Source organism: Metopolophium dirhodum, chromosome 1, assembly GCF_019925205.1.
Source record: "Metopolophium dirhodum isolate CAU chromosome 1, ASM1992520v1, whole genome shotgun sequence".
Taxonomy (NCBI): Eukaryota; Metazoa; Arthropoda; class Insecta; order Hemiptera; family Aphididae; genus Metopolophium; species Metopolophium dirhodum.
In genome coordinates, this window is record NC_083560.1 from 83,998,138 (window position 1) to 84,021,519 (window position 23,382).

General features: G+C 26.2%; 1 protein-coding gene across 1 annotated transcript; it reads right to left on the reverse strand.

The window, feature by feature from the left end:
- Positions 1–1,872: 1,872 nt before the first annotated feature.
- Positions 1,873–23,017, reverse strand: LOC132935831 (uncharacterized). The gene is made up of 4 exons (XM_061002463.1): positions 22,882–23,017; positions 13,899–14,029; positions 6,700–6,923; positions 1,873–2,191 (listed from the first exon to the last, which is right to left on the reverse strand). The coding sequence occupies exons 1-4, from the start codon at positions 22,889–22,891 to the stop codon at positions 2,098–2,100; spliced, it is 459 nt and encodes a 152-aa protein (XP_060858446.1). The 5' UTR covers positions 22,892–23,017; the 3' UTR covers positions 1,873–2,097.
- Between the last annotated feature and the right edge of the window lie 365 nt (positions 23,018–23,382).

Here is a 23,382-nt window from a genome sequence, read left to right on the forward strand (position 1 = left end):
TTCTATACACCATAACACTATGTTTATATACTAATATTTTCCAAATATTTTGAGCTGTTTATGGACATTTTCAGTTTCCATTACTTTTAGTTTTTTTTTCTATAAATATCAATAAAATTTTATCTGTTGGGTAAAAAAGCTTGAAAATTTGATAGAAGGCCCCTAATTAAATTTTTATGAGCGTTTGAAATTCATATTTTTACAAAATTTGATATTCACTCAATTTCTCATGTAACGATTTTCTTATTTTATTGTAATTAAAAAACCAATGACTGTAGATACTTGAAAATTTTACTGAATGTTGATATTAGCATTTTCTATACACGATAAAATTTTGAAAATAATTTGACTCTTTTTGAGCTGTTTACTGACATTGTCAGTTCTCAATGTTTTTAGTTTTTTTTTCTATAAATATCAATAAAATTGTATTTATTGGGTAGAAAAGCGTGAAAATTTTATGCAAGGCTCCTGATATATTGTTACAGTAGCAGTTGAAAAATATTGAAAATACATAGGCACAGTTTTTTTTTTATAAGCATTTAAAGTTCAAATGTTGACAAAATGTATCAAATTTAAAATGTAATAATTATTTTGTAGTTAAAAATTTATAAAATGTTCAACTTTTATAGCTAAGGATTGAAATTTTAAAACCAGATTCTACGTAAATGGGTTATATATAAATTACTTTATTCACCTTAATATCATCAAATATACTTAGTAATATCATAGGCTGACTGACCGTTTTCTCTCAAAATCGTTTTTCTTATACAATGATATTATATTATATTAGCCTTTTCTTCAATTTTAAAGCTATTTGACCCAACGAATAAAATTTTAAAGGTTTTTATGGAATCATTTTTCATATACAATGATATTATATCATTGAATTCAAATTTAACATCATCCATTACAGTGACCCACTTGTAACCTACTGTACAGCAGAGCAACATTCCCTTACCCACCTTTTTTTTATTTCCTGTTGTTTTTTTACCACTGCTATATTTTTGAACGTGAGACGGTATAATGACGAAAAATCAATTTTTTACGTAACCAGAATAATGACGGAACAGCACAGTGAAGCCTAGTGTTTAACGACACTAGAATAGTTAAACAATTTATTTTAATCCGTCAGTTCGAAAATTAAAAAAGTGGGACTAGAAATTTAAGTTTTACTGCGATGTGGCCAAATGCATTGATCTGTAATGTTATTGAGCGAAAACAAATATTTTAATGTAATTTAATTTAATTTATTAAGCGCATTTAAGGTTTTTATATATAAGCGCAAATGCGGTATTTAGGAGCAAACAAGCCCCCCCCCCCCCTTATTATGCCCACGAATAGACCATCACTGACAGTCTATTTAATATATATATTTAATATTTACATTATTTATACTTTTATTTGGTTCATTATCAACGCAATTATTCTACCTAGATATTATATAAACAAAAAAATTGTCATAGTCATTTTTTTTTATTTAAATTTAATCAATTCATACAATTTAATTGAAAACTGAACAATAATAAATATTTATGTTGTGTTTTATACATCATAAAACAAATTACCAATTTATATTTAATTGTATTAAGTAATAATTATGACAAGACATCTTAAGACCTTATATAACAGAAGACAAGTCAAGTAAGGACTAACATGATAACATAATATGTTAGTATGAATTATTACAGTGTTACCTTATTATAACATATTATGACAACTTAGACCGTAAAATGTATAGATAATAGACAGTTTGAATAGTGCAGAAGTACAGAACTCTAAAAAACATTCCTCGATATGCACTCAGCCCCTTAGGCATATTATAAGGAAAGTACCTATACAACTTAATTTCACACCAAATATAAACTATGTAAATATGTAAATAATTATTTTTATATTTTAGTTCATACATTTTGTATTACATAATTGTTATAATGATAATGATTATTAATTACCTATCTATTATGATTATCGATATATTTTAGATTTAATATTTTTATATAATAGGTAATAATAATTTTCAACTATCATTAGACAAAAATAAACAATTTTAGGTATCAATTAATCTTAATATTATAAAATGTAAATTAGCCAGTCTTCTCAGACAGCAAATGCAGTGTTTACATCGTCAGCTACTTTCAAATAGTTCTTGTGCTTGTGCATGCATATTACCATATTCATACGCTTCCATATCCTGTAAATAAAAAACTAGGTGAATTATGGCGTTATATGTGGATATTTGGTAGTGGTACATAAGTAGGTACATTATCTATAAGCTCATAGGGTTCGGTGTCTGGATTTATATGCAAAAAACACGTAAAATATGCACCTACAGATGCATAAATATGAAAAATTCCTTATCATCAATTAACCCTTTGACGAGTATAGATGGAAACTTCCGTCAATCAATAATGTAGCTCTATAGAGGAATGACGTATATTTCCGTCATGTTGTAATTTCTATCGTCTTTGATTTTTAATATTTTCAGGAGTGCTGTTATCAATAATAAACTTATCATGAAATATTTAGCTAAAAATCTTGACTAATTTGATAACTAAAATCCACACTTTTATCAGTGTTACCTATTAAAATATAAATTATTTGAAAAAGCGTATTAAATCTTTGTGTATATGTTGCCTATACTGTACAATTTGTATCATAATATTTGGCTTTGATTATTGATAGTATAATATTATACACAGTAAAGTTGTACACACGCGATTGCTCAGCTGCAATATTATGCTGTGCTGTGTTTGACTGTGCATGTAATAACATTTATTATTATAATATTATTATCGAATTCAGTCAATAGTCATGGCTTCTCTGTAGTTAGTCTGTTATTTAATTCGTTGTAGGTTGTCTAAGCTTATAAGAAAATGAATAAACTAACTTGCGATCAAATAGCTGAAATCATAACTAATGATGAATCAGCCGACGAGCTTTTCGAGTATGATAGTAGTTCTGATGAATCAGACTGTGAAGACTTAGCACAAGAAATTAGAAAACAGCTAGTATCTAAATTGACCAAAAATAACGGATCAAGTAGTATTGTTTTCTCAAATTCTGTTAGTGAAGTAAGTTTTACACCAAAATATGTATTGGATAAAAAAAAATGTAATGATATAGTTGATAATACACTCGGCTTAGGCGATAATGACTGTTCTAATCGCGATGATCCGTATTCATATTCAAGTTCTCCAGAAATTTCTATTTCGAATGACATCGATCTAAATTTATTTGACATTGAAAATATGGCAGTTGTCTTTGATGACAATTATGTAGCTTACCCACATACATCAACACCAAACACTAATACAAATTATAGCACTACACTAGATAACAATAGTAACAACTGTTATTTTGATATTAATTCTGTTTACCCAAATATTGTACAAAACTCTGTGATTTCAAACCCAGAACCGACAATTAATATTAAAAAACGTAAACGTAAAATACCGGTTCCTACAAAAAAACAAATTCCAAAAAAAAATACTGGATTATCTGATGGTACACTATTTTCGGGACTTTGGAATTTCAATAAAAATATGTTACCTCAGTATAGCCCAAATAATTTGAATTTTGATAGCTCACATTCTGGAGTTAATAATGACATAATTAACAATGTACCATCGGAATATTTAGAATTATATATTTTCAAACAAATTTTTGATGAAGACTTGGTCCAACATATTGTTGATGAGACAAATAAGTTCTACCATTTTCTAGTAAGCAATACAGTTTTATCAAAACATTCTAAGCTTGGTAAATGGAAAGATACGAATTTAAACGAAATGTATATATTTTTTTCTCTTATGTTATTAATGCCACATGTTAAAAAAAATAATATTAAAGAATATTGGTCTACTTCGGTATTACTATCCACACCAATATTTGGGAAAATTATGACTCAAGATAGGTTTCTATTATTATTGAGAGTCCTTCATTTCAATGACAATCGTAACCAGATTCCTGGAGATAGATTATTTAAAATCAGAATAATTGTCGAATCCCTCCGAAAAAAGTTTAGTTCCACATATCAGCCTCATCAAAAAGTGTGTGTTGACGAAAGTATTGTTGAATGGAAAGGACGACTTCAATTTAAACAATACATTCCATCTAAACGGCATCGCTTTGGCATTGAGTTATTCGTTCTATGTGATTGCAAATCTGGTTTTGTTCTTGACTTTTTAATTTATACTGGTGATAATACTCATATAACTATAAATGACACATTAAAGCTGTCTGGTTCAGTTATATCGACTTTAATGGAGCCCTACGTAAACAAAGGTCACATAATTTATATGGATAACTGGTACTCATCTCCAATATTATTTGAGTATTTATTGAAAAAAGATACCGGAGCATGTGGTACAGTGAAACATACAAGGAAGGGCATGCCTAGTTTCCCTAACAAATTAAACGCTGGCGAATGTGTGTCTGCTATATCGACAAATCCTAATATGATGAGCTGTAAGTGGAAAGACAAAAGGGATGTACATATGCTATCCACAGTTCATACACCCGTAATGAAAAAAACAAATATAATAGATAAACACGAAAACAATGTACTCAAACCTGACTGTGTAATTGATTATAATGCAAACATGGGTTTGGTTGATAAGTCAGATATGCAGATTTCATTTAATACAACTTCGAGGAAATCCATAAAATGGTACAAAAATTTTTTTTTTCATTTACTAGATTTATGTGTACTTAATTCTGGAATCGTATGTAGTACTTTAGAAAAAAAAACATTAAAGTTGCCAGAATTTAGATTAAAATTAATCGAGCAAATATTACATGCTCATTTGTTGTCTGATGATATAATATCACCTAGTCGTGGAGGGCGAAAACCAAAAGACGATTTACCACTTAGACTTTCCGCTCGACATTTCCCTTCAAGAATCAACAGTGGAGAAGTTAAAAAAAAAATTTCCAGAAGGTGTCATGTCCATTATAACACAACATTAAATCCCCGATCACGAAAAGAAACATCTTATGAATGTACTGAATGTAACAAATATTTATGTTTGGAACCTTGCTTCAAGGACTACCATACGAAATTGCACTACTAAGTAACCAAATACCAAATTACCAAAATACAGGGAACACTAAATATGTACCTATACCTAGATTGTTATTTTACATTTAAAAAACTACTGTTATTCATTTTAGTTTTCACTATTTTATACAAGTTGATTATTTTATTTTATCATACATTTTAACTTTTGTTTTAATTAGTTATTCATTTTAATTTTTACTATTCTATAAAAGTTGATTAGGTATTTTATTTTATCATACATTTTAACTTTTTTTTAAATTTTTTTATTGTCATTTTAAGTTTAAAAAACTATAGTTATTCATTTTGATTTTTCTTATATTATATTATTACAAGTTGATTATTTTATTTTATTTCAATAACGGATGATTTTTGATTTTAAATACATTTCAAGCCAACAGTTCATATTTTTATTGACAGAAAAATATATATAAGATATTATGTATATATAGTATTAAAAACTGTTCTTTGTAGTATAATTATTAATTAGGTAACAACATAGCTAGATAACTATATAGGTACAGTATTATAAAGTATTACTAAAGGCTACTTATATTATATAGGTACCTAATACCATTGATAGTGAATACTAGTATTTATAACCAAAGCTAATACTTAAATTATATTAGGGAATACATTTTAAATAGTGTTTTATTTCTAAATTGTACAGGTAATTAATATGTTTATTAATTATTTAAAATTTTATTAAATTAGGTATATACTAGACGGAAATTTACGTCATTCCTCTTGGAGTTATACTTTTTCTAATGACGTCTATTTCCGTCTTCACTCTTATGGTACAAATTAATAGGACGTATTTATCCGTCTTTACTCTTTTACGTAACAATAATTGCGACGTAAATTTCCGTCATTACTATGGTGAAAAGTGCGGTTTTTTGGTAAAAACAATTCACTCTCTGGGTGTACAACTATGGAAAATAATTTACTCGTCAAAGGGTTAATGTATGAGCATATTTACTTATATATTTATTATTATTATTATTATTATTGATCATTACCATGTAGATACAAGCCTTGACACAACTGTGGCAGCATTCTTAGCTTTTAAATTAATAACATAATATCACTAGGTAAAAATTTTAAATAAATAATAAACAATAATAAATACAATTAATAACAATTAATACGTAGAACCACTGGGAGGTCCACTGTTTTTGCATATTATTCACGTAGCTGCCGCGCCATTGTGTCAAATGCCAATATTAATCTGTTAATGACTGTAACTGGGTGATATGTTTAACTTACGACACTCATTATTTTTGTATAAAAATTACAGTATACATTTTAGCTATACCTATATAAATGATTTTAATTTTAATAGTATTTACTAGCAGCTAATAAAAAAAATAATAATAAATAATAAAGTAAATGATTTTATAAAATACCCTACTTGTAGGAAATTATTCAGAACCGTGTAAAAATATGAGGGTACAATGTACCTACTAATATAATGTCATATTATTAGCATGTTTTGAACTACACGTTATGAAACCGTAGGTATACATAGTTTTAATCAGAATTATTTTAAGCCAAATATATAAAAGCATGCATTTGCATATAAATCCGAACACCAATAATATACAACAAGTAGGTAAAGGTATGTGCTATTTTGATATACTAACGATGAAAAAATTATGAGCCAAAACCACAATATAGCAGCCATTACAACTGCGATGGTAGACATGACTAGCCCGTTGGGAAATGAATTTTCGTCACTTGCTTCTACGAAAAATTCTATTGCTTTCACCATACATGTTATTAGCATAAAACACCATATTGTTATGGAAAATATTATTACCGTCAACTCTTGACAGAAACCTTGGCAGTTTCTTCTCTCCGGCAACCACTATATATAAACAAAATGTTGTCAATAAACGACGATGATTATAATTTATTATATAATTATTGTAAGCAATGGTAATAGGTATACCGTATACATATATCATAAAATAAATAATATGTAATATTAAAAATATGTATGTATAACCTAAATACAAGATATTAGGTGACAAAATCTGATGATTTCGTTGTAAAACTATCAAATCTTTATGATAGATACACCGTGTTTATACGATACTAAAATCAGTAGCGGATTTAATTTATCTTCTAAGAGAAGGAAGGCAATATCCTTTTGGTCCAAAAATTCTACTTTTAACTATTTACCCACTTAAGCCTATACAGAGGTAAAAACATATATCCCATACAAATTATAATCAAGGCCTATAAATTTAACTATTGGATACATGTTTTTCCCTCTAACTATTTGTAGGACATGATTATAATTTATAAATACTGAACATCTATATACAGATTTCTGAAAGAAATTATTATTTATAGGTAGTTATAATGATATCTATGGGGGTGGCCACTATTAACAAAATAAGGTATATGATACAGAGTTACTCTCTCACTCTCACTCTTGCATATAATTGTATATTTGGAGGGTTGGGGCTTATTTTTTCGTAATGCACATATTTTTGACAGTCTTGGTAAATAATCAAATTATTTCATGTTTTCATTTTGGAAATTGGAATTTTTAAATACTGGTGAAAAAATGGCTGTCGACACGGTAAAGAATTTTATCATCTATAGTTCGATACCGTGTCGTCAATATTGATAAACTGTTATTAAAAACTATTATTATAGTGAAATTATTAAAAATATTTGTCTTAAAGTTGCGTAAAAATGTATAGTATTAATGTATTGGCACTCCAAATTTGAAAAGTGTTAATCGTGATATATTTATATAAATACGTTACATATATTGATGTTTTTTTTTATATTTAAATATTTTGTTGATTAACTTAGATGTTGAAATGTTCAACATTCCTAATTTTGTTATATTGTATTTGCTTAAATTGTTATGAAAACATAAAATTATGATTTGTTTGTACTTAAATATGCACTAAAAACCTATGAACAGTACAGTTAGGTAGGTACTTAATTTATTGGTACATAATATATTATTTTCTGATTTCAAGCTTTGTTTTTAGAAGGTAGATAATCTCTTTGTTTATTATGTAATACTTATATGTATGTAATAACAATGAATAAATAAAAAAATTAATAACTAAAAAAATGTTAAAAGTGTAGTGTTATTTTTTAAATTTTTTGCTAATCAATAAATGTAATTTGTTATTAAATAACAAATTACATTTCTTAAACAAATTTTGTTTTTATTTTTTACTCTACTACAGGGATTTTTAGATTTACAATGGGAATTTTTTTTTATAAATGGTCTACATTGGTCAATCGGGCAGATTAGGTACAAGCTTACATCAAATCGAATTTTCGAACATTGCCTACCTGGGTAGCTGAGTTGCACTCACTGCAGCAAGTTACACCCAAAAGGAGTTGAACAATCATACATTTTTTAAGAGTTGCAATTTTTTACGGGCAACGAAGTGCGCGGGATCAGCTAGTAATACATAATAATACGATCTGATCAATTTTAAAATTTTAAAATTTGTTCAATAAGTATAAATAGGTTTAATATATTTAAATAAAAATATTATGTACAAAACAAATCATAAATATGCACTTATTATACCTACAATGTCATATATTATATCGAAAATCGGCGATACTATACGACTGTCTGAACCCGACTATTGGCAATTCAAAAGCGTCAGTGGTCAGTGGTGATTGAACGTTGATCAAGATAAAAAAATATATTATAAATAATAATTGATGTTTTTATTAGAAATATAATTTATTGTTTCCAAATATTTAAATTGGGACTTGATACTGATACTGATCACTGGCTAAATATGGACCCAAATACTAAATTATTTCTTATACCTAATATAATGTATTACTTTATTAGTATATAAAATAAATCCAAATAGCTAATAACATTATAAAATAGGGTCTGACCAAAATACCAAATACTAATAACTAATAAGTAATAATACCTATAATTAATAGTTAATACCTAAATACTATTATTTGCCAACCAACTTCCCAAGCAGTATTCTTATAATTTAGTAACCAAAATCGTAATTCGTAGCTATATTTACTAGTTTTCCGGATATTGCAAAATCATAATTTGACCTACCTATTTTAGTAATACATTTTACCTAACTTAAGTTTTAATATATAATAATAATAATTATATTCGTCAACTTGGCAAGTGGTAAATAAATAGGTGCCTAATTCATTTCCCACTGTCTTAGTTCTTGAAGTTTCTTAGAAAAATGTTACTTCTGTACATTAGTAAACTGAATGTGGTCTAAAACAAATGTTGCACATTCGCATTAGAAATTTATATTATTTTATAATAAATAAGATAAATCATTTTTTTTTTAAATTTGACTATTTTTTGGGGTGCTCAGACTTCAAAAGTTGTGTTTTTTCTAGACTACTGAACACCCGTATTAACCTATATCAACCCGAACGTTTGTTTAAATTTTTTATTCCGGTGTTTGACACCCGAATACATCCAGCACCCGAAATCTGAACAAATTATTCGGGTAGCCCTGATACAAACTGACAATGTACACGTAGGTTTTAAAAAATATTAAACTAATTTCAATTTTTCTTACTTAAATTCAATCTCTATCTCAAATCCCAATAGGTACAATCTTCACTTAGAGCCACCACAATTTAAGTTAGAATAACTATAAGTCTCTTTTGCATATTATCATTATAGAACATCTTTTAATTAGATTTTATGTTCATTCGAAAAATACATGATTTGATGAAATAATTAATACCGTTTAATATAAAATATAATTTGTATAATCGTCAATAATGTCTGTTGTCGTCTGTAATAGATGGGTTAAATTAAATTATCAATTAATCATACGAAAAACGATTCTGAGCGGTGACAAACTGTTCATTAAATTTTAGTCATGTAGATGCCGTTTGTTTATGACACGGCGTCAGCACTCTACATCAATTCCGACGACACGAGTACGTCTTTATAATTTATATTTTATATTGCTATTAGACAATAGTATATTACTAATATAACTGGTTAAACTAACTAAATTTATTGTTATTAACTTATACGAACTATATTGTCTATTAAGAACCGTAAAATAGTTTAAAAATAGAAATATATTTGATTACAATTATTTTAAAGTCCTTACGATTAATATTTTTGAATTATAATGAAATCATTGGGGAAAGGTTGTTTTGTCAAATTTTGGATTTCAAATGTCTAGAAAAAAATTGTATTTATTAAGTATTTTAAAAATGTAATTATAAATCTAGAAGATTTATAAATAATAATAGATATAACACATTTTAGTAGAATTACTAAAGAACTTTGTAAAAAACTCTTAAAAAAAACTATGACTGGATTTTAATATTTTTAAATTTCTAAAAGAACAACATCGTTATTTCAATTCTGAAAATGCTAATATAAATATTTAGTGAAAATTACATTTCTACTGTTTTTATTTTTAAATTTCGGCAAAATATCGAATTTGTCAAAAACTAATGTTGCGTTAATATTCCCCAGTTTTTAAAAAAATTTTTTGTTTTTCCTATTAATAGTAAAGAGAAATATGAATACTAATACTAGTAAATAGTTTAGGTACTTAATATTAATTACAACTAAATTAAATACTTTTTGATACTTTGAATTTTTTGTTTCGTATTTTTTCTAAAATAAACAAACATTCCAAGCTCCTAGTTCCAGAAATAATCTTATGATAATCTCTTCTAACCTAACCATATGAATATATGATATGTTGCATATCGGAATAAAATTGTCTTTGTATAGTTTGATACTTCAATCTAAATATTAAATATTATTCTGTCAATCGGTTTTCAAATTAATGGGTTTGGAATGTTTCGATACCGACCGTTTTTTTAAGGAGTCTAATCTAAGCATGCGGGTCGTGTAAAAGTGTGCGTAGTATAAATAATCATTAGTGTGAGTGGTTGTATGTAAAATTAAATAGATTTTAGCGGAGCGCTCCGGCGCGGCGCGTGCACTAAAATGTCTATATCGAATATTCTACAAGAATATTAACTGTTTTTGTCGACGGTCAGTCAGCCTATGATATTACTAAGTATATTAATTAATGATATTATTGTGAATTAAGTAATTTATTTAATATATAAAATTCTCGTGCCATAATGTTAGTTACCATACTATTCCGAAACGACTTGACCGATTTTTATGAAATTTAATTTGCATATTTATTCAGTAGGTCTGAGAATCGACTACTATCTATTTTTCATACCCCTAAGTGATATACTGGTTGCTATTGGTTAATCGCTTATTGATTTCTATTATTATTTTTTGTCAATATATATATATATACTAGCTGATCCCGTGCACTTCGTTTCCTGTTAAATGTACCAACTCTATATGACTCAAACTTTGTTCAATTCGTTATTTAATATTCGGTGTATGATGTTCAAAATTGATCTTAACTTTTCTGTTGCCTGGAATAAAAATTCTGATTCGCAGCAGTATATTATCAGGTAGGCAACCCACGGTAGATCGCGGTAGATCGCGGACCCCGTGCTGTTTGTACGTAACTTTATAATTTAACTCTTAAGTATCAAAGTTATACCAAGTATGTCACTGAACTCCTCCTAAACGGCTGGACTAATTGTGAATGCCGAGTCGTCGACCAATATTTCCTCCTCGTCCACGAAAACGTGGTATTGTTTTATGTACGTAACTACGTATGTGAGTATAATACGCTCAATATTTACGTAATTGCGATACATATAATATCAAAACAAAACGTACAAACAAATTAAATGCATTGAATGAATACACTGATTTCACGGCAAAATTATAATTATTATTATAGCGAAAACCCATGGCAACCATTTATAAACAAAAAATTCCACCATAAATCCTAAATCCATTTATTCATCGGATTTTTAGTACGGTTAGAATTTTGTATTAATTGATTATATTAATCCACCGTAGGTGGAATTAAGTAAAAACGACAAATTTGGTACAACTTTGATACTTTAGAGTTAAATCATACACTTACGTACAAACAGCACGGAGTCCGCGATCTACCACAGGTAGATTGCCTACCTTATAATATACTGCTGCGAATCACTATTTTTATTCCGGGAAACAGAAAAGTTAAGATTAATCTAGAACATCATACACCGAATATTAAATAACGTATTGAACAAAGTTTGAGTCATATGTACATTTAACGGGTAACGAAGTGCACGGGATCAGCTATATATTGTAAAGTATTTACGTGGAACCTTGTTTTAAATTTTCAATCCTTAGCTATAAAAGTTGAACATTTTATACATTTTTAACTACAAAATAGTTATTAAATTTTATCATGTATAGCGATTTATAAAATAAACATGTTATATAAATTTCAAGTGTTTACGATTTTTTACTTTTGAATTACAAACAAATAAGAAGAATCGCTACATGATAAATCGAGTAAATATTAAATGTTGTAAAAATATGAATTTCAAACGTTCATAAAAATTTAATTTGACTTTCTTGTAGACATTATTTTTTTGATTAAGGTAAACAAACTTTAAAGAAATCTTGTATTACATTTTAAAATCTTATATTAAAAAAAAAAAAAATTGTATGAATTTCAAACTCATAATACCTAGTTGCAAAAATGTTCGTGATTTTTCCGTATTTTGTCAAGATTTGAACTTTAAATGTGTATAAAAAAAAATTGTGATAATGGATTTTTATTATTTTTTGAATGTCATTGTAACAATATATCAGGAGTGTTTATTAAATTTTCCAGCTTATTTACCCAACAAATTACATTTTATTGACATTCATAGGAAAAAAACTAAAAAAATTGGAAACCGAAAATGTCCGTAAACAGTTCAAAACAAAACAGAATATGTTAAATATTTTATCGTATATAGACAATGCGAATATAAACAAACAGTATACACGGTAGTTTCTTTTAGAGTCACACCAAAAACCAAAATCGATTTTGTCGAAAACCACTAAAAATTCCCGTTTCTCCTTAATGTTTATGTAGTTATTCCCAACACTTTTGGAAACTATTGTGAATTTTTAATTTTGACCTCCCGAATGCACTAAATAGATTTTCCGTCGAGCAAGATGCTATTGAAGAAAATCTAAGCAGTTTTACTGCTTCGAACGGTGGTAATAGACACAAAAATTTAAAAAAACATACATCATTGTAAAATCAATACATTCATTGCTCAGCTAAGAATCTAAAATCTTATTTTGAACGGTTTAAGAGTTTAATTTAAAAAAATGGAATAGTCGTTTTCAAGTAAATTTCAATACAAATGCAAATATGTTTTCAGAAATTTTATCCGATGACTAGAATATATAATTTTGTACCAACCTACAATTGGCCAGTTGGCATAAAATATTTCTATTTTGGTAAAAAACACAGAAGGGATCGAATCCACTAAAAAAAAATTATAAAGTAACGTTAATAATTAATTAAAGTATAATTAAATTAAATTCGTTCGGAAACAATTGTTCTATGCAATATATACCTAGATAGGTATACTGTAGGTACCTATACAGTTTTTGTTTTTATAGAACACCTACCTCGATAAACTGTTTATTAAATTAAACGAATCAACAAAAAGAGAGAAAGAGAAAAAAATACACACATGCCCGTTGTAAAATAAAATATTTTAATTTGTTATAAATTATGGGGTGCACGAATTTAAATTGTCACCCTATAATGACCTAACCTAACGTAGGTATAATAACTATATCATGTTTCGTTGGTTTTGTTGACTCTGTATCCAATGTATCATATGCCTTAAAAATAAATAAAAGGGGCAAACTAATGTAATAATAACATGTTCAATGTTTTGTCTTGGTGCATAGATTTATTATAATATTATGTTAGTTTACCTCGAATGTTGTTGAACGTTCGACCATCTTAATGGAGTAAGATTTTTTTACAGATTGCCTTTGTTCGAGGCACGTCACGTGGATGTCACGGTTACATGACGATACTGTGATTTTGTTCTTAATGTTTTCCTCTAAACAAAATAAATATCACAATAAGTAATGAGTTCATAAAATTATTTATTTTTAGTCTTTAATCATTTACAGCATTACTACCGTAAGACACTTAAGAATATACGCGTGAACTGAACTGAAAACAAGTGTGTTGTTTTTACAAAATAGAATAGGTACCTCCTATATATATATATATGGTACTTAAACGCATTCGTTATTAATTATTATAATATCGAATGTAGTCCTCTTAGTACAATTGTAGGCCTATATACAGAGTGATTCACCAAGCATGCTCGCCCTTTTTTTTTTGATAATGCAGTTATTCCAAATCTGATTTTTGATATTTTTAAATATACCTTTATAGACCATATTTTAATTAAAATTATTTATCAAAATTTATGATTTTTAAAAATGGTCCAAGTGTAGGTATACTGTATAATAAATAATAAATAATATAATAATTTATATTTTTATAAAACTTTTTTTAAGGACTATTATTCTCAGTATAAATATTTTAATAACTGAAAAACTATTCATTTGAATTTTGAATTAGGTAAATCAACATTTTCAAAAAAATTATCCTCTTATTTACAACAAAAATATGGGTTCTCGTTTGAATAGCTCTAGTATTTAAAGAAAAAAATGAAAGTGAGCATGCTTAGTGAATCACTCTGTAGATACTCGAGAATAATATAACGGTTGGGTGCAATATGAACACAACAACAATATGTGATGGGGGGCTATAGTAATAATTATTCTATACATACCATTTTGATGAAAAACTCATTTTATTTTTTTGCGCCGGCATATTTTAAAAATACAAAATATTATTATAATCAGTGGAAATATTAAAAAAATATATGAATAATAATAATAATGTACCTAATGAATGAGGTGAAAGATAAAATTAAAATTGCAAAACAATAATATTATAATGTGCAATAATATAATATTATTATTAAAATCTAAACAACGACACGGATTTTTGTAGGTCAGTACTGACTACTGAACTGTTAAGGATATATAGGTACGCAGGCAGAAAACTGAAATTCATCATAATTACAATATCCGATGATATTTTTTGATAAGATATGAATAATAATAATATATAACTATACACTACTTGCAGTTCTAGAATTTATATGTACTAAAAATCGTGAAATGTGTTGTTTAAATAAGCGTTTATGCATAGAAAATGGCCAAATATTCAGTAAAAAATTGTTTTTAAAAAAGTATGATTATATTCTTAAATTATTACAAAATAAGTTAAAATAATGTCTATTTATTAATTTGTTATTATGTAATTATAATTTTCTAAACAATTATAAGTTTAATTTAGAAAAAACAATATGGCATAAAACTATAAAATAATCATTGAGTAAGTACGTAGGTTTAGAAACAACTTTGAAAATATATTTTTTGCTTTCACTAGCAGGTAGTCCTTATTAAAATTTTAATTTTACGATTTTTAGCCATAAAAAGACCAAATATGACCTTACAGTATTCTAAAATTTGCTCTAAAAACTGTTAAGTGTGAAATATGCTTTAAACGGATTCGTATTCTTAGCTCTAGCTAACATAAATAATGTATAGATAACGTTATTTTACACCAGGTTTGTAATAAATTGGGGACGTTTAATGTGATTGTAATTTTTACGAGCGCATTTAAACTCCGCCACAAGTACCTTTTTTTAGTGTAAACTTAACAGTGAAAAAAATCAGGTAACAGTATACCTACAATTAAATAATATACCTATCATTTTAAAAAAAAAAATAAATAATTTTTATAAAAATAATCATTGTTATTAAATAATACCATGGAGTATAGATAGTATAGTCTAGGTATATGCCAAAAAATAAATAAAACTTAAAAATAAAAATAATAATTTCCGATTAAGTCACACAAATAGTTATGGGCGCAGTATTACGTCAAAAAATCATGATGGATAATTGTAATAGTTATAAAATATGCAGGTATGTTGTGTTATAACATTTTGAACTGTGAACTAAATTTTATGTCGCATAATTTAAAAAAAAGTAAATCTAAATGTGAACATGTATTATGAGTCTCCCCCGCTTTTACACAAAATATAGTTTGTGCACTATTTTCAAAAATGTTATAGCATTAAGGACGAACTGATTGTTGTGAGGTCGAATATCAGAAAAATTATGATATAGATTGAAGGTAATGAAACTATATAAAATATATCCATTGTCATTGGATCTGTTTCAAATAATCGATTAATACCTATAAAATGATAAATATATTCACTCGTGTATTGTTTATAATATTTTGATAATCGGTTATTGAATTTGAATTAATCGTTCTAATGGCATACTTCCGTTTATTTGATCCCGATTAAGATAATGTAATGTATATTATGTTGTAAGAACGAATGTGTTCACATGCAATTTCGATAACAAATTATTATTATATTTTATACACCTACACAGAACGACAGAACACGCGCTTGATAACTCGGTATTATCTGTAGTTGAAAATTTCTTGAACCAATGTGTGTTTTCACATACACGTGTAGACGTTTAGTATATGTAATCAGCCATAACTGTACAAGTTTAATAAATTATATTAAATTGTGACCAAAGGCGTAATTTGTGGGATGCAAAGCCTAAGGTATCCCATGTATTTTTGCAGATGTTTTTTTTTAAATTTATAGATTTCTCAACACAGATATTAAAATATTTATGCCATTATATAGTCAAAACAAATTGTTTATTTTTATTATAAACAATAAAAATTATATTTTTTTAAATTTCTTTTATAATATATTTCTTGAATATTATAATTTATTCATTTAATCACGAAATATATAATTATATAAAATTAAATTTAAATATAAAATGCATTATATTATTCTGTGCTTTAACAGCATTCATTCTCTTAATTTATTTTGAAAATGTTCCCCTGCTAAATCATTTAAGATTAGAAACATATGAATTTTAATTTCGTACTGTATACAAGCACTTATTTTAATTCGTATAAAATAAAAACGACTGTTAATAGACATAATAGATAATTTTATATTCGTTTTAATGTTGCCTTAGAAATTATCCCTGTATAATAATTTTTAAATCTGATAATATTTTGAGAGCGTTCGGCTCTAATAATTATATACTATGTCTACTGGTTAATTGTTTTGCGTTCCGCTCAAAGTTTTGAATTGACATTCCCTGATATTATCGATTATTGTTATTTATCTATAGGAACTACGTGGGAAAAATAGGGACATTCTATAATATTTATGCTTAAACTGGTAACAATGATTTTAAAACTGGATACATGGGATCCATGGTCTTATAATATCAAATAGCAAAATATACACGATCGTTCTACAGATATATATAATATATGTACTAGTGAACACGGTACATAAAGTGTTTTACATAGGTAAAATAGTGAAGTTCGGTGGTGACCGCTTATCACGTGTCCACCATTTTTTCAGATGGCAAAACAATAATTTACGCGTATGCCGTATGAAGTATCTAGGTACATAGGTACATTTTTTTTTGCCCTGTACAGTAAATGTTTTAGTACGTTATTTTAGTGATATTAAGAAATTTTAAAACTACTTTTGGTGTTTATGAACAACGGCTGTAGTTAAATGTGCACATTGGGGTTCCAGTTTAGTTTATTCAAATATTGAATTTGTTATTTAATTTTACCTACCCGTGCGTGTGTTACTTATATATTATGTATAATATATACATATAATTTATATAAAAAAACAAGCTTAAGTTTATACATTTTATTTATCATAATATTAATAAACTAATATCATTAATTGTATCTTTTCAAACGTTTATTTATCTTTATTATTTTATAATTGATATGATTATTATATTAATTTGCCCTTTAATTAATTATATGTACATATTGAGTGTATATACAAGTCCTTTTATTAAAAATAAATTCAAGTTGATTAATTTAATTGCTGGGACGTTCCCGTCTTGCCCCAAGTAAACATATAACATAACATTGTACTAAGTGTGATTGTTGCAATAATTATAATAGATGTCTATCAAAAATCAGCAAAAAAAATTTTTTTTACGTTATAAATATGCAACATCATACAATTGTATAGGTACTGTTATTATTTGTATATATTGTACATTTATGCATGTACGATTTACCGAGAACATAATATATCATAATATTTTGCAGTCGCGTATATTATAACATACACCAATAAGAAAAATAGTTCCCTGGACGCGTTTGTTTTCACATTGTTAACAATTTTACCATTATCATAACACTTTTTTTTGTAACGCGTCACCAATAACTATACCTAATATAAGCATATATGGATAATAAATAATTTAAGATTTACTTATGTCTGAAAATTACCTAAAATAATTTGTCAAAATAAGTTATAACTAGGGGTTGCATTTATATATATTTAAATAACCAAATTATGTATTTATACAACAAAAATATGTACATAAATATGTGCTAAAGAATTCAAAATATGTATTATCTAAAAAAAAAAAATAAAAATAATAATTATAATTCGTAATAGTTATAATAAATTATAAAAAAATATTTATATTTATCTAATTATATTGATTACAATTAATAACATTCATTTTTAAATTTTCAAATCCAAAAGATCGCCGATATTGTCGTAAAATTTTTATAATAATAAATAATAAAATTTTTTTATTTATTTACCTAATTATATTGATTACAGTTATAATAATAACATGCACTTTAAAATTTTTGAATTTAAAAGATCGTCGATATAATATATATAGTCATGATAACCTTTCAATAATTTTGAACTCTGAAGAAAAGACATTAAAACAATATAATTTATTGTCTAAATATGGTGAGAAAAAATTGAATAGTTGAGAAATATGTAAAAACATGTATTTATGACAAAATATGTAAATATATATAAAATAAAATATAGCTCGTTTTATCAAAAATCTTATGAAACAAATTTATCACTTGCCGAAATTAGTTTATCATGTCGCAGAGAAAATATGTATTTACATATAAATCCGAGCCCTAGTTATAACGATTCAAATTAATTTATTCCAAAAAAATATTGATATTTAAAAAAATATTAAACGTCTTGATTTAAATAAACATTTTTACCATCACCATGTTTATAAACATTAAATTTAAAAAAGGGCAAATCCGGCATATGGGTAACACGCTGCTGTACGCTATAGGTGTCTTGAAACTAAATGGTTGTGTTAAATTTTAATTCAATGATATTCATTGTATACAAAAAACGATTCTAATCGATATATTGATGATATTATTGTGATTAAAGACTAAAGTTATGTATCTTACTATTATGCATTAGCACTACTAGTAGGTTAAATTAATTTGAGCCGAACAAAATTTGAAAATGCCAGTGTGTGTATAAAATATAATAAAATACTCTAAAAGTTTTAAGTACCCAGTTTTAAATTACAACAAAATAACTAAAATTGTTATTCTTGGTTTTAATATGTAATTTTAAAAAATTTGAACAATACTCCTATGTATAAAAAAAAATCTTTATATAAATCTTTTTTAGATTTTTGGTTACTGTAATAACTTATGAAATACCTACTTATGAGAAACCTCGTCTTACATCTTGAATCATTAGGTATAGAAATTAAAGATTTTATAGTTTGTTAACTATCTACCTACAAAATAGTTTTTTAATTTTTTAATTTTTAAAAATGTTATCAACATTTTTACTTTAACTACTTATGAAGAAAAATCGTGCATATGGATCTTTAATATTTCTTAACTGATATTATAACTACTTATGAGGAATCTTTTATTACATTTTCAAGCATTTCGACCCAATGAAAAATGTCATTGTCATTTATAGAAAAAAAACTAAAAAACATCAACATTCAAAATGTCTATAAATAACTAAAATGTATAGAAAATTATAAAATAAACATTTTATGAAAATGTCAAGTACCTATGGTTATTAATTTTTTAATAACAACAAAATAAGAAAATCGTTGTATGAGAATTTGTAAATTTACGAGTGAATATCCAATATCTAACTTCAAACAATCGTAAAAATTTAATTTGACCATCCGGTAATCTTATTTTTATTATTAAATGTAAGAAATCTTAAATATAGGCAGGTACATAGAGCATTGAAAGATCTAAAAATGTTATTAAAATGTAATTTTGGAGTTACACCAAAAACCAAAACCGATTTTGATAAAAACAAATTTTGCGTAAAAATACCTGTTTTTCCTTAATTTTATTTTTGTTCTTTCTGGCGCTTTTGAAAACTACTGGGGATTTTAAATGTTGACAATCCGAATGCACCAACTAGATTCACTTTCCCATCGAACAAAATACGGAAATTGAAAATCGAAACATTATTTTGACTAATTATCGTGTACACAGACACAAATAAAAAATAAAAATGAAAAATGAAAATAGAAAATAATAAACACATTATTGTAAAATCAATACGACAGTACACTCATCGGTCCGCTCAGAATATAAAATTGGCTTTGTTGAATTTTTCCAAAAAGTTTAGTAGGTTACATTTATACGTTATACTGAATCTACTTGTAAGATGTAACACAACCATTATAAATAATATATAAAAAAAAAGTTTATCTATTGATTAGAACAAAAGTAATTTTATTTGTCAGGTTGTACAATTTGTATCTATAATATTATATACTTATCTATTATATGCTACAATTCGTTTATTTATTTTATTCATTTTCTTTTATTAAACTGCGTTTGAATATAGTTGTATAAATTAGCGTACCATTTCACGTTTACTAGAAAATAACAATATAGGTACCTACTAATATTTAGATTGATTTGGTTACAATAATAAATTATGATCAAAGCTCAAAAATATCGTACTAGGTACACTGTTAGTAGTCAGTAGGTACTAGTAGTACTGAATTGAAACTTATAAGTACTTAAATACATATAGTATCATCATATTATAGACTTTAAGGTGATTTAATGCTGCTATAGAATTATTGTGATTGAAAGCCAAAACCAGGTAATTCGATTTTAAGATTATGATACTATTATGTACTGTTCAATGGTGTCGGAACTGCTACTTATTTAAAGGTAAACTTCAAGCAATTTCAAATTATGTCTTACGTGAGGTTCGGTGGTCATACAGAAAAATAAGAATCAAACCATTTTACAATCATTGGAACAGTCAGATTTGACAAAAAGAAAATGTATTCAAGTTGTATTGGACTACAATTTTTTAATAACGTAAGTTATACTAAAAATGTCTGATATAACATAAACGTCTATTAAAACTTCTGAAAGAAGATTTTTTTTTATTTAAGTCCAATGCTAACTTACGTTAAAATCTAATATTATTTTTAAAAGTTTTTCCTTTTCAAACGAATGAGTCTTATTTAAAAAATTATTGACATTTTAAAAACTCATAAAAAATAAACCGTCATAGGTTCTAAGTGTTTTTACAATCAAATGTTTTCTAAAATCCAGATTTATAAATTGACTATTTTGAACTTTTCAATAAAAATGTTAATCAGATTTTAATTTTTTTTGTTTTCAGTATTAAAAATTAAAATAAAAATGTTATATTATATGTGTAAAGCAATAAGGGTCAATAAATTATATATTATATATTATATATTATATATAAAACAATATTCATTCAAGGCTGGAGAAATTTACCAGTTGTTTAACTCATTAATTAAAATTTAAACGGTTGTCAAATCCCTTGAACTTCCAGAAACTATTAAGTAAAATTAAAAAAAATAGTAAGTAGTATTGCTAGTTCACGGGTCAAACTCAATTATTGCTATAAGCGTCGTCCGCGGGCCCGCTTCGGGTCTCGGGTGCCTGGGAGAAAATGTATTATTTATCATTATATACATTAGAATATTGTATTAATTATTATATTTTAAAATAAGTAAGTAAATAATTAATAAATTGGTCAATGTTTGAAGTCTCTCGAATTATAATAGTTATTATTTGTTTGCAGCATAATTATTATATAATTTAAAATTAAATGCCCGCCATAACAGCTTGGCTTACATTAATTAATACTGATTGTTTTACTCAATAATTTTTCAAAATATTTTTGGAGACAACTATGAAAATCAAAAATAATCTATCTTTATGCACAAATTATATAAAAATAACACAATAGTCTGTTAAGTATTTCTGGAATTTTTTTAATGGTACAAAAACAAGTTAATTATTGATAAAATAAGAAAAAGCCGATATAAATAGGAACCGAAATTGTGAATATATTTAGCCTTTATTTTTATACAATTTTAAATAATTAATATTACACATTTGCACAAATATATAAACAAATCTTAACAATTAATGAACAACATGGTTTTCATAGAAGCAATTCAACTATAACAAATCTCATCTATGCAATCTTAAATATAATAGATTCATTCAGTTATGGTGCTCATAGGTACACGGAAATAGAAAAAGTCTTTAATAAAATATATCACCACTTGTTGATTTTAAAACTTAAAGAAATGTAATTCTATAAGTAAAAGATAATTATTATTATATATTATTTGTATTTATTAGCCTTTAAAAATAATGATTTTGATGTTTCAGTAAGATTAATCAATATATAATTATGACGCGTACGAAAATATATCAAAAAGTAAACTATGAAAAAAAAGAGTTGCTTACGTCAATCTGTTCTATATCCAATATCCATCAATATAATATAATATAACTTGGTAAATAAATAAACTTATGCTACTACAAATTAAATAGAAATAATATTAACAGAAATTACTAGAACGACGACTGTCACATGCAGTCCTGTTTTTATTTGATATAGTATAGATAGGTACCTACTTAAAAATAAAATAAATATTTTTTAAAGATCATTATAATATCTACCTATAAACATGTTGTTTTTTCGATTGATTGATATTCTAATAACTGAATAGGTCCAATGTTCCAAACGCACCTTTAGATATAATATTTTTAATTTTAGAAAGCCGCGGTGTTCTTATGATAACGGACTAGTACCTACTGCGATTTTATCTGTGTGTTTTTAACGACTGCGGTCTCATCGGGTCTTGTCTAAAAAAACAAAGAAAATCGCAAGTGGCGCGATATTTTCTGCGTCACAATAATTATTATAAAATGTAGATGTGAGCATAATAATATATCTGATATCTCCGTGTTATTTTTCACTACAATTGGGTTGAAGATGAGATTATAATACCATCATCTGTATTCCGCGCCGTGTTCGAATAGGCAAAATAATAATGTGGCATATGGAAGCAGTTTAATCTATATAATATATTAAGTAGTACGGAAAAAAAAATTTGCTATCCAACGATTTTTTTTTTCTCAACCTCTATGCATTACTGAGCTATTATTGCAATATAATAT